Raw genomic sequence first — 15,214 nt, 5'->3', positions numbered from 1 at the left:
TAAAAAAAAAAAAAAAAAACACAGTAAAGGGGTTGAAACTGGAACAGTAACATCCTCTGATGCTGAGCAGGAAAACCAAGTGTGTAAATGTTTATATGAGCTCCAGTTTACTTGAACATGACATGAGCAGAGCATAAGGAAATATAATGTACTTTGCCTAGCACTGTAGAAGCTAAACCCATACAATGATAGCTTAGTTGTGCCTCCTCTTGGCTAGCGACATCAAACTAGCCTAGTTAGAAAAGTTTTGGTCTGGTAGTCCTACAAACAGTGACAAAACCCGAGGCAAGTTTTATGATAAATCCAACTTTTTTCCGATCATGTCATACATTGACACGTGCTAAAAGTACTGAATGAACTATGAGTTTCACTTTGTAGTGTATTTTTGTAGGTTTGATCGGTTTTGAAAGTAACGTGAAAGTAAAGTAATTAGTAATCCGATTCCTTTTTACATGCAGTCATCAGTAATGTAATCAGATTACAATTTTACAGTAGTAATTAGTCATCTGTAGTGGATTACATTTTTTGAGTAACTAACCCAAGACTGATTATTATTGTATTATAGGCTACTGAATCATTAAGGAACTAACACCAGTGATCACGTGCGTTTTTTATGTTTATATCTTTGTTTCCCACTAAACAAGTGAAACCGAGAAAGAAAAGCGTAGGCCTACCTGAATATGTCTGGGTTTCATCTCTTCACAAGGACTGAAACATATTTAACTGAACTGTGCGGAAATGACCTCATAACACTTACCCTGAAGCACATCTATGCTTCAGCAAGGGAATTCCCTGGGTTCTGGTAAAAACAGGATCATTTAAAACATTGTCAATAGGATTAATTGTTAACAGCTCAAGGACCTACATTTATACTCTCACTTTTCACACACAGAAAATTTACATTCTGCTGCTTTTAATACCCGCTGTCCTGCAGTATGAATTCCCTTTGTGTTACACAAAAGTCTTGTTATTCAAAAAGTTACCCTATCGATGTACCCAAAGCTTGGTTTCTCCTTGACGTGCTTAATTTGAAACATTTTTACCAGAAGTATTTAGTTTATACCTAGGCCTGAGACGAGAGTCCTGCATTCTTCTGTCACTCTTGCTTTCAGTTCTTATCTGGATACTGTAGACCGAAGCGCTGCTGATGTAATCATACAGATTGTCCTGTTGCCCAGTCCAGGACTCTTATTCACATCCTTTCAACACACATACTGAACTACTGTTTGCCATTACTCCACCACACCTGTGCACTGGAACGATTTTATAATCCCATTATCTGCCGTCACACAGACAAAGACGTGTTCCCTTTTGAGTACGGCTCCTGTTAAGATTTCCGTACGTCATTCCGGGAACTTTTCCGCCTCTGATTTCGGTAAAGCTGCTGTGTGGCACTGCCTATTGTTAAACACACCATAGAAATAACATTCTGTTGAATTGGCAATAAAAGGTATTTGAGTTCCCCTAGAAGAACAAAACAAAGATCTCAAAGATTCAGGAAAGTAAGATTCAGGAAATTCAGGAAAGAGTCAACAGAACATGAGTACTACAGTTTATCATCTAATTGTAGGAATTTTTTTGCAGTCCATACGATAAAATTAGATTATTCTGTAACACTATACCCGTGTTAAAAAAAAAGGGGGTTCTACTAACTCTAAATTACAAACAGTATAATGCATTCTGGGTAATCTGGTCCAGTATGCATGTATACTTTGACAGAATAATTGCAGTGTATTGTAGGATTTCATGACTAGCTATTTTTCTCTGTGCTCTCAACATGGCAACAATAGCAAAAAAAAAAAATGTTGAAACAAAGTAAAACTTTTCAACATCTTTTATTCTCAAAAGTGCATAAAACATTATAAAATCGAGTGAAACTGATGTCAAGCGGCAAAAAAAAAACAACTGAGATGATAAACTGGGTTAAACCTAATTTACACAAACAAATATTTACAACAAAGGCATCTCAACTGCCAGTGTGTTCAGTCTGCAAACATAGTGAATAATGTCAACGTTAGGCTTGTAAAGTGTACGATAAGAAGTAGCAGTTCTGTAGAAGAACGCACGTGCAGAATGTGTCATTTCCATAAATAAACCACAGAAACCTGGCATGACGACTTTTTGCATGATTGCTTTGAAGCTGTTATGCTATTAGCATGTATGACATGTACACTTGATGAGAGAAAACAGAGTGATAACGTATGCACTTCTAAGTGGCATTTCAAACAAACCATACCACCTTAAAAACATTATTTGCATCAAACGGATTTAATTTTTTGGTGTCAACAATCAAGCGAATGCCTCTTATAGTTTCAGACAGCTGAACATATTTTAAAGTAACTGTCTAAAGGTGGTGGTGTTCAAAACCAGACATGGGTATCCTATATGGCAGTGGTCACCACTCATCTTCAATGAGATCTATCTACCTCCAAACAAAATCTAACACACCCTGTTTTAGTTGATCAAGAACATCTTAAGGCGTTGATTTAGATGTTCTGATGGACACGATTATGGTTGGAACTAAAGTCTTCATGAAGGTAGCTCTCCAGAAACACGGTTGGTGACCACTGCTGTAGAGCATATTCAGGGGATTTCTCTGGTCTGAACACACTTGTCATGATCACTGGCTGTCCCCAGTGCTGGACTTGAAAACCAATGCTTTCAAAGGTCATTTCAAATTAAGGGAAATAAGATAGGACCTTCTCGGTAAGTCCATAAGACAAATGAGTAACTCAGATCCTATATTGTTTTGGCATGGGCGATATGGCAAAAGTATCACTTCAGATATTTTCCTGACACAGAGTATGTACCACAATATATAGCTTTGCTAAGTGTCAGCCAAACAGTCATGCTGCATTTCAAAATAACCTACGAAAACCTATTCATTCACTGATGTTTTTATTTCATGTCTACAAAAATAAACGATTTAACACAGAAAAGGCAGGAAAGTTAAATATTCTGTACAAAAATACATTTTAATATCCGATTCAAAATCTAATGTGTTACTCAGCAACACCGGGGTCGGTCAGCAAAAAAGTACTTATGATATCCAGGATACTTTAGAAGAGTGTATTGTGATGTATTTTCTCTTAGTATGACTGCTCGTATTCTCACATTCTTTGTGATGTATATAGAGGTAGTGCCAGAACACAATACTTAGCACCTTCCCATAATGAATAAAAAGGTAACACAGACCTTTTATGTTGAGAAAAATGACCGCTGTAACAGTATTTTTCTCTTTTCACACCTCTAACTTCAGCAGAGTGTTCTCTTGTCTTTCATCCACTCCATCAGGACAGGAAGATACCTGTGAATCATGACCAGGAGAGAACAGTGAAGTGCACCCTTCTCCATCTTCCTCCTCTTCCTGGCGCTGCACGGAGGAAATATACTGCTCCAGCAAGCTGCTATCCTGACTGTCACCATCTGCCCCTGCTCCAGGTGAACTTGTAGGTTGCAAAGTCCGCACGGTTTCAGGGGAGCCACCTGTAGCTGCGCTGCTCATACTGTCCTCCAGTGCCCCCTGCTGTTCACCAGGAGAATGAAAGCCTGATTCAGGGATAGAGACCTCATTTCGCATAGGAATAGCTGTGACTTTAGGGCAGGCAGGAATGGGACCAGCAGCGATACCCTGCGAGGGGGATAAACAGCTGAGCTGCTCCTTCACTGAACACTGCCACTCCATCATGGCCTGAAGCTACAGAAGATGAGGAGAAGAAGGAGAGGAAGAAATATTATTTGTGCTAAATTTTTCCTTGTTTTTTTTCCTCATTCTGAAGACAACAATTCAGCTGAAAGCTGACAGTGAAGATGCCAAATAACTTAAGGTAAATTGGGAAATCACTAGGCGTGTTGCAAACAGATGATTTGGATCGGTGCATCGAAGGAAAAGAATGACGGAAGTGAATCGAGGCATTAATCATAATTCGATTATTATTGATTATACAACAGTTATTCTTGGTCCAATATTTAACTGATCAAGTGGTGTCCCATGTGTGCTGATATTTAGTATAGCAGCACTGGTACATTTCACTGTGTGTATCACTCCACTTTAAGGATGGGCGATATGGACTTAAAACTATATTATCTGGTGTTTATTGCGATAACGATATCAGTGATGATATAAATATAGAACCGTTCACCACTGTTTTTAGCTACAAGTGATAGCTGTGATCTTGAGATCCTCAGAAACACAAACACTGATCTAAAAGTAAAACTGATTTTCTGTAACCAAACCAGTTCCAGATTGTAGAGGTGCAGTAGCTCCTCGTTTAGCGATAAACTCCTCCTCAGCTTCACGTCCGCCTTCTGCCGTACTCGTTTTCGGGTCGCAGAACGTCGCACACAAATACGTCATCAACTAGGCTTTATCGCCATTATCATGGTAAGACTAATTCTTATAGTGGGGAGAATTTCTAACGATATATCGCAAACGATAAGATATCGCCCATCCCTACTCCACTTTTCTGTGTTTGCAACATAAAATTCCAATTCTAGAAACAGTTACCTATATTGAAACCGTTCCTACACTTACAACGGTCTGTCAGTCAGCCTGTATGTTGAATGGCAAGGCGCAACACTCTTTCCAGCTGTGGCTTCTTTGGGAACTTCATCTCAAATACACAAAATATTTGCCCATTTATACAACAGTTAGTTCCGATCCACTAATTTGATTGGTTGAGCGGTATTCCAAGAGTGCCTATATTTCCTATAAGCATACTGGGTTGTTTCGCTGCGTGTATCATTCTCACGAACCGAAGTTAAGGCTAACCTGCTTCCAGAGGAACTTCACAGCTTCTTCCTGGATCATCCTCTGCAACTTCTCCTCCTGCTGCTCTTTCTGCATCCTACAGACAAGAGAGAAATGTACAGAAATGCAGAACAAGTTTTTGAGATACATGATTAATAATTAAGGAATAAAACATGACACGGTGTGCTGTTATAGAACAAAAATTACAGAGGGGATGCTCCGATACTAACGTTGTTTTTTATTCATTACAGAACGACACATTTTCATTGCTCTTGAAGTTAATAATAAAATGCAGCTTGCCATATTACAGAAAAAGGAAGACTTTCCTGTGCTGGAAAACCTAAAGTTACAGGTTTATCGCTGACTGTGACCAAGCACTAACACTGGACATGCCTTCCAGAAATTCCAAACAAGCATCTCCTCACACAAATCTTCACCAACTTTAACACCCCACAGAATTTGCTTATGTGGAGGGTCTGCCATACAACTCCCTGTACAAGTACTTGCTATATAAAGAAAAATATACACCAAATGGCCAAAAGTATGTGGACACCCGACCATAACACCCAATGTGCCCATTCCAAAACCATTTGCTGTTATAATAGCTTCTGGGAAAGCTTTCTATTCTATTGTGCTGTGGGAATTTGTGCTAATTCAGCCACAAGAGTATTAAAGAAATCCTATACAACTGTGTGACAACAGTTTGGGGAAGCACCATGCCTGGGAGTGACGGACAGGTGGTCACATAATTTTGGCCATATAATGGATGCGATCAAGAGCGTTATTACAAACCTGTGAGCAGTCTGAACTACAATCAGAGCTGCTTCTGATCAATCAGATTGGAGAATTCGGCAGTGCTGTGGTATAAGCAAAATGAAATCTATAAACGACTGTAGTTTTCTACCTCTCTAGCTCCGCTGTGAGGTAGACGATGTGATCCTGTAGTCGGCGTAGGCGAATCTCACAGCGCACCTCTTTGGCCTGTGTGTGCTGCTGTCGAGTCCAGTATCCCCTCCACCAGGCCTGAATCTTCACAGCTGCTGCATCTGGATGGCACTCTGCCACCTTAGCACTTGGACTTCTCAGCTCAGTACCTGCCTCTGTGGCATTTGTGTCCTTGTTGACTTGCAAATGAACCAATCTATCAGTTTGTAAGTGTTCTCCTTGATCTGCTTTATGGTCTGTAATGTTTGTCTGCAAGTCATTTTGATTGAGATGAAAATGAAAGCTTGTTGCCTCCTCCACCTTCTGAGGGTGAGATCGGGCTGGATTTGGAGGAGCCAGTGAATCAGGCTCGTCCAGTTCTTCGTCTTCACTGTCAGGGGACGGCGGTGAGCGCACGACGGAGCTCACAGGTAGGAAGGCGGACTCTGAGGAGAGCATGCTGCCGTGGAGCTTCTCCTCATCTGTCTGCATGTCTTCTAAAACCAGACTGTCCTCGCCATGAGAATGGGTGTGAACGGCACCTAGCACGTACGATGAAGATGTATTGGCCATCCAAGTATTCACCTGGACAACTGGTTCAGAAGCTTCTGTCATAATCAGCAATGTACAGAAAGAAAAAGTGTAGAGGACAGATGTAATTGAAACACATTGTATAGTTTTGTCTTTCTCATGTACCTCCTTTTCAACAGTCATTAACTGGGTTAGTGAAAAATGAAGGAGGAAGCAGTGATCACAGTGATTTGGCACAGTTTACTGTACAGTACATGATTATAAAGCACAGCAGAGCTTGGTGTTGTCCATCAGTTAAAATAATAATCGAGTGCCTTTCAGCCTGCGTGCTTTACCACAGGCAGTAATCTTCCTGTACGGAGAACAGAGGTAGCAACATTGCTAACAAGAAAACCTATCAGATTTTTTTTTTTTTTTTTAAATATTCGGACAATGCCAGGACTTTGTTGTCTGGTGAGCGTGTCATAATGTGTGTTTTAAGACCTGCCAATCTTCACTCTTGACCAAAGAATTCTTTTGCGGTATGTGATATTCGTAAGCGATAGCAAAATTGGGCTAAAAACCATACAGTGTAAAATCAGCTTAATTTGCCCTTTCAAAAAGAGCACTACACTTTCAAGTGATGTATTTCAGTGTTACGAGTGTAGTTGTGTTGGTATGATCACACATTGATACCGTCAGGGGCGTAACCTGGCCTGGGCATTCTGGGATGTAGCCCCAAAGAATTCTCACTATATAACTGATGGCATTCATGTAATTTTGTATCTTCAGTGAAAGGAGTGTTGTATTTTATCACACTTGTCATGAACAGTCAGGGGTTTATAGGAAAATACGCGGAAATACTTGTGTCTTATTGGCTAACAGGTCTCAATTCTGCAAAACACTAGCTCACACAGTCAGCTAAAGTGTGGGACAAATGGATATATGTCAATTTATTATTATTATTATTTTTTATTATTATTTTTTACCAGTAAAGAGGTTGAAACTGAAATACTAACATCCTCTCATTCTGAGATGGAAAACAAGTTCCAAGTTATGTGAACATGATATGAGCAGAGCATAAAGACTGCTAACGTATTTTGCATGGCACTTTAGCAGCTAAACCCATACAATGATAGCTTACTTGCACCTCCCCTCTTGGTTAACAACACCAAACTAGCCTAGTCTCGTGTTAAATAGCCAAAAGGTTTTATATTTTATCGGTCTGGTAGTCCAGTGATAACACCCAAGGCAGGTTCTATGATGAATCCAACTTTGTCCAATTTTCACATTTTAAAGCAATTAGCCCTCACATGCATGAAAACATTTAGAAGCATGTTTTTAAAAGTTTTTTGATGGAGAAGAATCTGGGCTCAGCCCCAGATGATTATTCATAAGGTTTATTGATCTGTTAGTGTAAGCAACTGTAAAGGTTTTTACTATATTGCTTATTTATTTTTATTGTCCGACAGTGTATTTTATATATTTATTAACAGACGTCATTATTGTCAATTCATGTCTTTATGAATTTTGAGTAAATGTGTTTGCCATGCTTTTCTCACTACAGAGAAACATCAAAATGACGGTCTGTAGTAATCACACATATTCTACACACATGATATGCAGTGAGTAGATACAAAACCTTTAAAACATTCATTAATCACACCTGATGGTTAATTATGAGACACCTGTGAGTTATAATGGTATGTCGAACAGGATAAATACCAAACTATGCAGTTCTCTTCGAGTTCTACATTTAACACCCCTGGTACGTATTAAACCTGAGACCGTGTACCGACCTGGATGACTGATGACATTAAGAACCTGGGTTGTGGCCACTCCTTTTTGTGCTGGATCAGTCCAGTGCTCATCCATATCCAGCTGAGTCGGGTGAAGAGGACTTGGGGAATCGTACTGATCTTCCTGGAGCAGCTGTTTCTGGTGATGCCTACATGAAAATACGGAGGAAGGAGAGTACTGCTTTAAAGTTTGAGTTTTAAAAACCTGAAACAGAACAATCAAAAGCTACAAAATGGCTAAAGAATGAAAACTAGCAAGACATCACAGCCAACCAATCAGCTTAATTCTTCTAAACTTTCTTTATTATGAAATTGCAGTTGGACCAAAAGTTTCCATTGAAACTCCACACATTCCATGTTACCATACGTTTCCTGTGTTGTCAGTTATCTACTTTAAAAAGGATCTACTTTTATTTCCATAAGAGGTCATTTTAAACTTCTATCTACGAGAGAGAAATTTATATCCGTTTTTATTTACTATATAGTTTCAATAGTTTACATACAGTTTGTTAGTACTTGGGAGCATTGCCTTTTAATTGCTTAACTTGAATCAAATGCTCGAGCTAGCCTTCTGTATTCTCGCCCATTCCTCCTGACAGGATTGGTGAAACTCAGTCAGGTTTGTGGGCCTCCTTGCTCAGACGCACTTTTTCAATTCAGTCCACAAAGTTTCATGGGACTCAGGCAGGGCTTTGTAATGGCCACTCCAATACAATCGCTTGTTATCTTTAAGTCATTCTGTTACATCTTTGGAGGTATGCTTAGAATCACTGTCTTGCTGGAAGACTCAGTTGCGAGCAAGTTTTTATTTTCTGCCTGTCTTCAGGTGTTGTTTTGGCACCAGTCCCTTTTCCAGCAAAACACCCTTACAGCATGATGTTGATGCCCCCATGCTTCATAGTTCACCTGCAAACTTCTGTTTGGCTTTATTATGCTGGTCTTAGAATGGGGGAATCTTCCTTGTAGGCTTTCAGGCCATGATAATATAGATCTCTCTTAATGGTGGTTGTACATACTTTGATACCTAATGGATCCAACTCCAGTTCCTTTGTTGTTGAAAGGTTCAATTGAACCTTTTGGACCAAAAGTGATTTGTGCTTCTTTTCCTGAATGAAGCAGTGACTGTGTGGTCCCAAGATGTTTATATTTGCATACAATTGTTGGTATAGATGTTCATGGTACATTCAGTTCTTAGAAATTGCTCCTAAACAAGAACAGGACTTGTGGAGGTCCATGATTTTTTTTTTCTTAGGTTCTTGGCTGTGTTGCTTGGATTTTCTCATTCTCATGGTATCAAAGGTGAAAAGAAACACTCTCTAAATGTATACCTTATTTACAGCCACAGGTTAGGGTTACTCCCATTCAAATCCTAATTATGACAACTGGCCAATCAGAAACTTCTAAAAGAAGGTTACTTCTACTACAGTAATTGGTAAAATCTTCCACACTGTTTAAAGAGACTGTCAACTTGGTGTATACAAACATTTGACCCACTGGAACTCATAAGAAATAAGTCTGTCTCTAATCACTGGGGTACCTCTGTTTGCTGAGGATCCTCTCCAGCTTGGCATCCTCAGCCGACTGCAGTGAAGATGAAGAGGTCAAGGGGCATGTCGAAGCCAGGTACTGGACTAGCTGTATGTGTTGTCCAGGGCGAAACATACGGCCTTTGCCCTGGCTATACAACCACTCTGCTTTAAGCCTGGAGTTATAAATAAGTCAAAGAAGTCAATTCATAGCCTCTTACAGCAAAACGTAATGTTTACAACAACATGAGCCTAACTGTACAGATTTTAAAATTTGGTATAATGTAATGGTGTACTTGGACTAAAACTTAGTCTTTGGATTAAAGTTAAAGTCCACCCAGAAACATTAAATGTGTTTATATTGAAATATCTGTCATGTGCTTAGCAATTCTGGTGCACATTTATTGGTTGGTTGGTTGATGTCACCAGTGACATTGGTAGTGTGGTTACAATAGAGTGCTGCGAAAATGAGTCCTAAAACCTGAGAATGAGTTAGCATTATGCACTAGCAGTTCCACTATCCCAAAGTCAGTGGGTTTTTTGAATGGGTTTTTGGGTAAATGCCTGAATAAGGTCTGTGGTTAACACAAGCTCAAGATATGTTCATGTTTTATTCTATGACATTAAATACATCAGTAATACCCCATTTGTGGTTTTGTTGAGCTTTTACGCGTCTATAAAAAGGCAGTTACTTACAAGCGGCTAAATGGGACTACAGAGGTTGATGGGGACATTAAACGTCATCTATTACAGCCTTGTTGTGTTTATACTCACGCGCTTGCAAACTAATCCAACTCAAACTTTTCAACTTGCAGATGTATCAATTTATATTATTTTCCAGTTGTAGTGGTGGTTATGTTGAAGTCATGTGACTATGGTGTAGTTCGTTTATAGCATACCTTTTGCCTTTTACTTCCGCCGATTGTATTTAGGCTTCAACTTCATAAAAGTTGGTTCATTTTTGAAGATTATCTTGATCAACAAAACGTGTGAAAATCATAAACTTTTGTTGGTCACAGAACTTATTTTCGGCAATAATTCGAAAGTCAATGGTAAAAATCTTATTGGCTTTTTGTCGAGGGAACCAGGGTGGTGCTAAGTTCTGGGGTTGCCTACAAAAATATGCCACTTTTGCAGCGCTCTATAATGTTTAATAGGAGAAAAAAAGTTCAGTAATCTCATACATGAAGGATAACAGCCAGGTTACAGCTTCTTTTCTTAGTCATCATTTTCCAGCAAAGTTCAACATCATAATAATGAGAAATCTAATGCATAAGTATTGCAGACAGTTGGACTCAAATCTCCAGAAAGCCATGCAGTTATATATGATGCAGTCATAGCAGAAACTCTTCCTATATAGATAGTAATCTACTAAATGACAAACATGATGCCGTTGGTAGAGGTATTAGCATGAATGTCAAAGCTTTGGTATTTGAGCACAGTGCCTCAGATGAGGAGGTGAGAGAGCTGGATATCCCAGGACATATTCACAATATGTTCATATTGAACATCCTTTCAAAACAGTACCATTTACTCTTCTACACCTGTACACTGTAATTATTTATAATCACACTATCTGGTGTCACCCAGAAGAGAATGGGTTGTCTGTGGTGTTTGGTTCCTCTCTAAGTTCCTCCTTCAGGATGTCTTAGGGAGTTTTTCCTTGTCACGATCTTGCTTACTGATTTGGGATCCAGATTTACATCTGAATTTCTATAAAGCTGCTTTGTGACAATATCTACTGCTAAAATTGCTGTACAAATAGAATTCTATTGATTTGAATTGAAAAGGGGGTTGCATCACTTTCTTTAGGTAGAGATCAAGAAAGGACTAAATGACACTAGCACCACTAACAGCAAGTTCTTGAACACCATTGTGAATAATGAAGGAAACCATTAACCAAAGTGAAAATAAACCAACATGCCAATGAAAGAGACTTAAGCCAACAATTTCATTAGCTAATGAATACTGGATACTCTTCAAGCTCAAGCACTAATTAGAAAGATTGATAAGCAAGTTGCTCAGGGAAAAATTTCTCCTTTAAATTACATGCCACACAACGGTCAGATCTTAACAGCCTTTCGTATAAATAAATTGCTCACCCTTCTTTTTGTGACACCACATATCCGTCAAGTACCTTCAGATTGAGGCACCAGCTCACAACATACGGACGATAATCACATCCAGGCAATGAGGGTGTAGCCATGACACATGGGTTGTTCATGATAGACAGCTGCTCAAGGTTGTGGAGAGTTGATAAGTAGGACACCTGAACGAGACATTCTCAACATGACCGTGGGTAAAGATTTTAATACACTTCTACAAAATCTATGAATTAATAAGAATGGATCGCTTCATGATAACCTCACTGAGGTCCCGGATTTCATTTTCGGCCAATGAGAGAACGGCGAGGTTCAGAGGAAAATGGGCTGGGGAAGTACGCAGACTTGTGATAATGTTGCCATGGAGAAGAAGTGTCTGGGGAAAATTAAACAGGCTATTAACACAGTGTTATAAATGCTATATAATTCGGCACATCAGTTTTGTAATGCTTAGCAATACTGTAAATATTCTGACACTCACGTTTAAGGCAGAGAGCTTTGAAAGGTCACCCGTGTGAGAAATGTTGTTGTCAGACAGATCCAGATGTTGCAGCGCTACACAGCTGTTCAACTGCTCTATGACCTGAAGGAATACAGAATCCTGAAGATCTGACACCAAACACAGACACCACACTGCTTTCTCCTACTGTCTGTACCTTGATGTTGTTTCCCGCTAAGTTTAACCATTCGAGGTGCACCAGGTCTTTCAGTCCCTCGATGTAGCCAATGCTATTGTTGGGGAGGTTCAAGACCCTCAGTTGTGTGAGTTTCGACACACCCATCATGCGAACTAGCCGATTACAGGCAACAGACAGCTGTTCAAGGGGAGAACGTGAAAAGACGGTTGTTAGTGAAGAAGGAAAGAAAAATGTGTACCATTAAAAAAAAAAAAAAAAAAAAAAGCAAAATCATGATCTGTAAGGCCAGGTGTGTACGATTTGGGATTGAACGCTGCATGAAATATTTTATGAGTGTTCCAAATGCGCATTCGTAGGATGGACACACATTCAGTACACACATACAGCGCAGTAGAATGATATCCATGTCAAATATGTGTTTGGTGCAGTCGTTGCACTATAATAATACTCAACAAAATATCATCATTACAATTCCTCCATATTTAACACTTTAAGGGCAGGAGGAGAAAAAAAGCCCAGTAGATCTGTGTCATATGGTAAGAGCATGTAATTTTGATCATTTTCATTAAACCTGTGAGAATGTTTTTTTATTTCCTATGCCTATTAATGCTATTAATATAGCAAGGTCAGTTGATATTAGATCAAGCCTTAAATAATTAAATGACAAATTCTGAACCACCATGGCTTTGACTACTGTCTGACTTCCACCCAAACTGCATGAGTCCATCACACTTGCAAATTACAGAATAACGATCTCACAGTGGAGTTATTTATCACCAGTGTTGGGTAAGTTACTCAAAGAAGTAATCCATCCATCCATCTTCAACCGCTTTCTCCTTTTCAGGGTCACGGGAAACCTGGAGCCTATCCCAGGAAGCATCGGGCACAAGGCGGGGTACACCCTGGACAGGGTGCCAGTCCATTGCAGGGCACAATCACATACACACTCACACACCCATTCATACACTACGGACACTTTGGACATGCCAATCAGCCTACCATGCATGTCTTTGGACTGGGGGAGGAAACCGGAGCACCCGGAGGAAACACATGCAGCACGGGGAGAACATGCAAACTCAAAAAGTAATCCACTACAGATTATTAATTACTACTTTAAAATTGTAATCTGATTACATTACTGATGACTGCATGTAAAAAGTAAACAGATTACTAATTACTTTACTTTCAAAACCTATCAAACCTACAAAAATACACTACAAAAAATTGGATTTATCATAAAACTTGCCTCGATGTTGTCACTGTTTGTAAGAATAGCAGACCAATAAAATATAAAACTTTTCTAATTAGGCTAGTTTGGTGTTGCTAGCCAAGGGGAGGAGCAGCTAATGGGTATATATGGGTTTAGCTGCTACAGAGCCATGCAAAGTACATTATCTTTCCTTATGCTCTGCTCATATCATGTTCATGTAAACTGGAACTCATATAGACATTTACACACCTTGTTTTCCTGCTCAGCATCAGAGGATGCTACCATTTCAGTTTCAACCCCTTTACTTGTTTAAAAACAAAATTGACGTATATCCATTTTTCCCTTACACGGACTGTGAGCTCATGTTTGGCAGAATTGAGATCTGTCAACCAATAAGACACGAGTGTTTCCACGTATTTTCCTGAACCTGGTCAGATTGGCCTCACCGCCGTTCACTAAGGATATAAAATTACATCACCGCCATCTTCTTTTACTGACGTTCAGTTACATAGTGACAAACCTCTCCAAGCGGAGAATTATTCAGGGCTAAAGAAAAAATCAGGTTACACCCCTGATTACACCTGATTTATTTTAAAAATGCATTTTACTTAATATTGTTTTCTTAACAATAAATTCGTAACGCAAGTAACAATTTTATTGACATCATTAACTGCAATCAAATTACATGAATTTAAAATGTAATGCATTACACTACTGCACCATCAGAAAAAGTGATTATATTTCAGTAACTTTTTACACCAAACTCTGTTTAACATATTTCCTATATATATTTTAACATCTTTCCACATCCCTGCCTGCACCACTACTGCCACCATCTTTCATACAGAACAACTAGAAACAAGAAACAACACAGGAAGTCAAGTCACGTGAGCTGATTTGCATATAATGCACAATGCAGCAATCATATTTCAGTCCTTTAGACTACAAGTGCAAATACACATGGTGAACATTTTAGAAGGATCCAATTCACAAACAAGACACAGGAAGTGAGCAGTTTGTAAACAGGGTCAGAACATCCGGTGTCGGTACCTGCTGAACAGCTGCATTCTTCTCCAGATGTTCCAGTTTGATGATATGGTTCTGGTCTAAGACAAGTGTGTGAGTGTCCGGTGGACAGAAGTTTGGATCCAGCTTGTGGAGGCTTTGATTTGAAAGGTCAACTAAACCAGTACCTTAACATAAACACAAGTCAGAAAATCTGGTCAAAAGGTAGAAACGACTAGACCTGCTTCTCCATGATGACTCAAACCAGCACGTTTTAGCTAAAAGCCTGTTTTAAATGGAAATTACTGTCACTGACTAACATTTAACTGACATATTAAACGTCAAATGAACCAATAATGCCACAGAATATACCAGTTACTGTTAGTTACCGTTACAAGTATTTACAATAACAGAGCCTGGTCAGTTAGATACACAGCTAACATGCGTTGCTAAGGATTTCCGTCGCATAATTACACCCAAAAAGCGTCAAAACCCATGTTGCTTTAACACAACATTACAATAACCAGTATAGAAATCATATGCTGAATTGCTTAAAATAATACCACAAACCTACCTTCGGATTTTGCCATTTGAGCGACAGGATGAGGAACGCTAGCCATCGCCGTCGCCGCCGCCATACTTCCCGCTTCAGTCACCGCCAGGGCAACCGCTCACTCATCTGATTGGCTACATAAATCAAAGGATAAAATTATTTTTCGACAATTTTACAAGAGTGATATCGAACGTGCG

At 39.3% G+C, this 15,214-nt stretch overlaps 1 protein-coding gene across 3 annotated transcripts; it reads right to left on the bottom strand.

Annotated features, from left to right (window-relative positions):
- Positions 1-1,819: 1,819 nt before the first annotated feature.
- Positions 1,820-15,203, bottom strand: cep97 (centrosomal protein 97). Of its 3 annotated transcripts, XM_017458062.3 has the most exons (12): positions 15,039-15,203; positions 14,510-14,652; positions 12,268-12,426; positions 12,093-12,194; positions 11,874-11,987; positions 11,612-11,778; positions 9,521-9,685; positions 7,984-8,132; positions 5,655-6,282; positions 4,772-4,847; positions 4,535-4,613; positions 3,557-3,697 (listed from the first exon to the last, which is right to left on the bottom strand). In XM_017458062.3, the coding sequence occupies exons 1-11, from the start codon at positions 15,100-15,102 to the stop codon at positions 4,548-4,550; spliced, it is 1,833 nt and encodes a 610-aa protein (XP_017313551.1). In that variant the 5' UTR covers positions 15,103-15,203; the 3' UTR covers positions 3,557-3,697; positions 4,535-4,547. The 3 variants fall into 3 exon arrangements, with proteins under 3 accessions (XP_017313550.1, XP_017313549.1, XP_017313551.1); XM_017458061.3 differs by lacking the exon at positions 4,535-4,613 and having other exon boundaries at positions 1,820-3,697; positions 5,655-6,279; positions 15,039-15,201; XM_017458060.3 differs by lacking the exon at positions 4,535-4,613 and having other exon boundaries at positions 1,820-3,697; positions 15,039-15,200.
- Between the last annotated feature and the right edge of the window lie 11 nt (positions 15,204-15,214).

Source organism: Ictalurus punctatus, chromosome 26 (genome assembly GCF_001660625.3).
Source record: "Ictalurus punctatus breed USDA103 chromosome 26, Coco_2.0, whole genome shotgun sequence".
In the NCBI taxonomy this organism is placed as follows: domain Eukaryota; kingdom Metazoa; phylum Chordata; class Actinopteri; order Siluriformes; family Ictaluridae; genus Ictalurus; species Ictalurus punctatus.
Note: the sequence above shows the minus strand (reverse complement) of the source record. Positions and strands in the feature narration are given on the sequence as shown.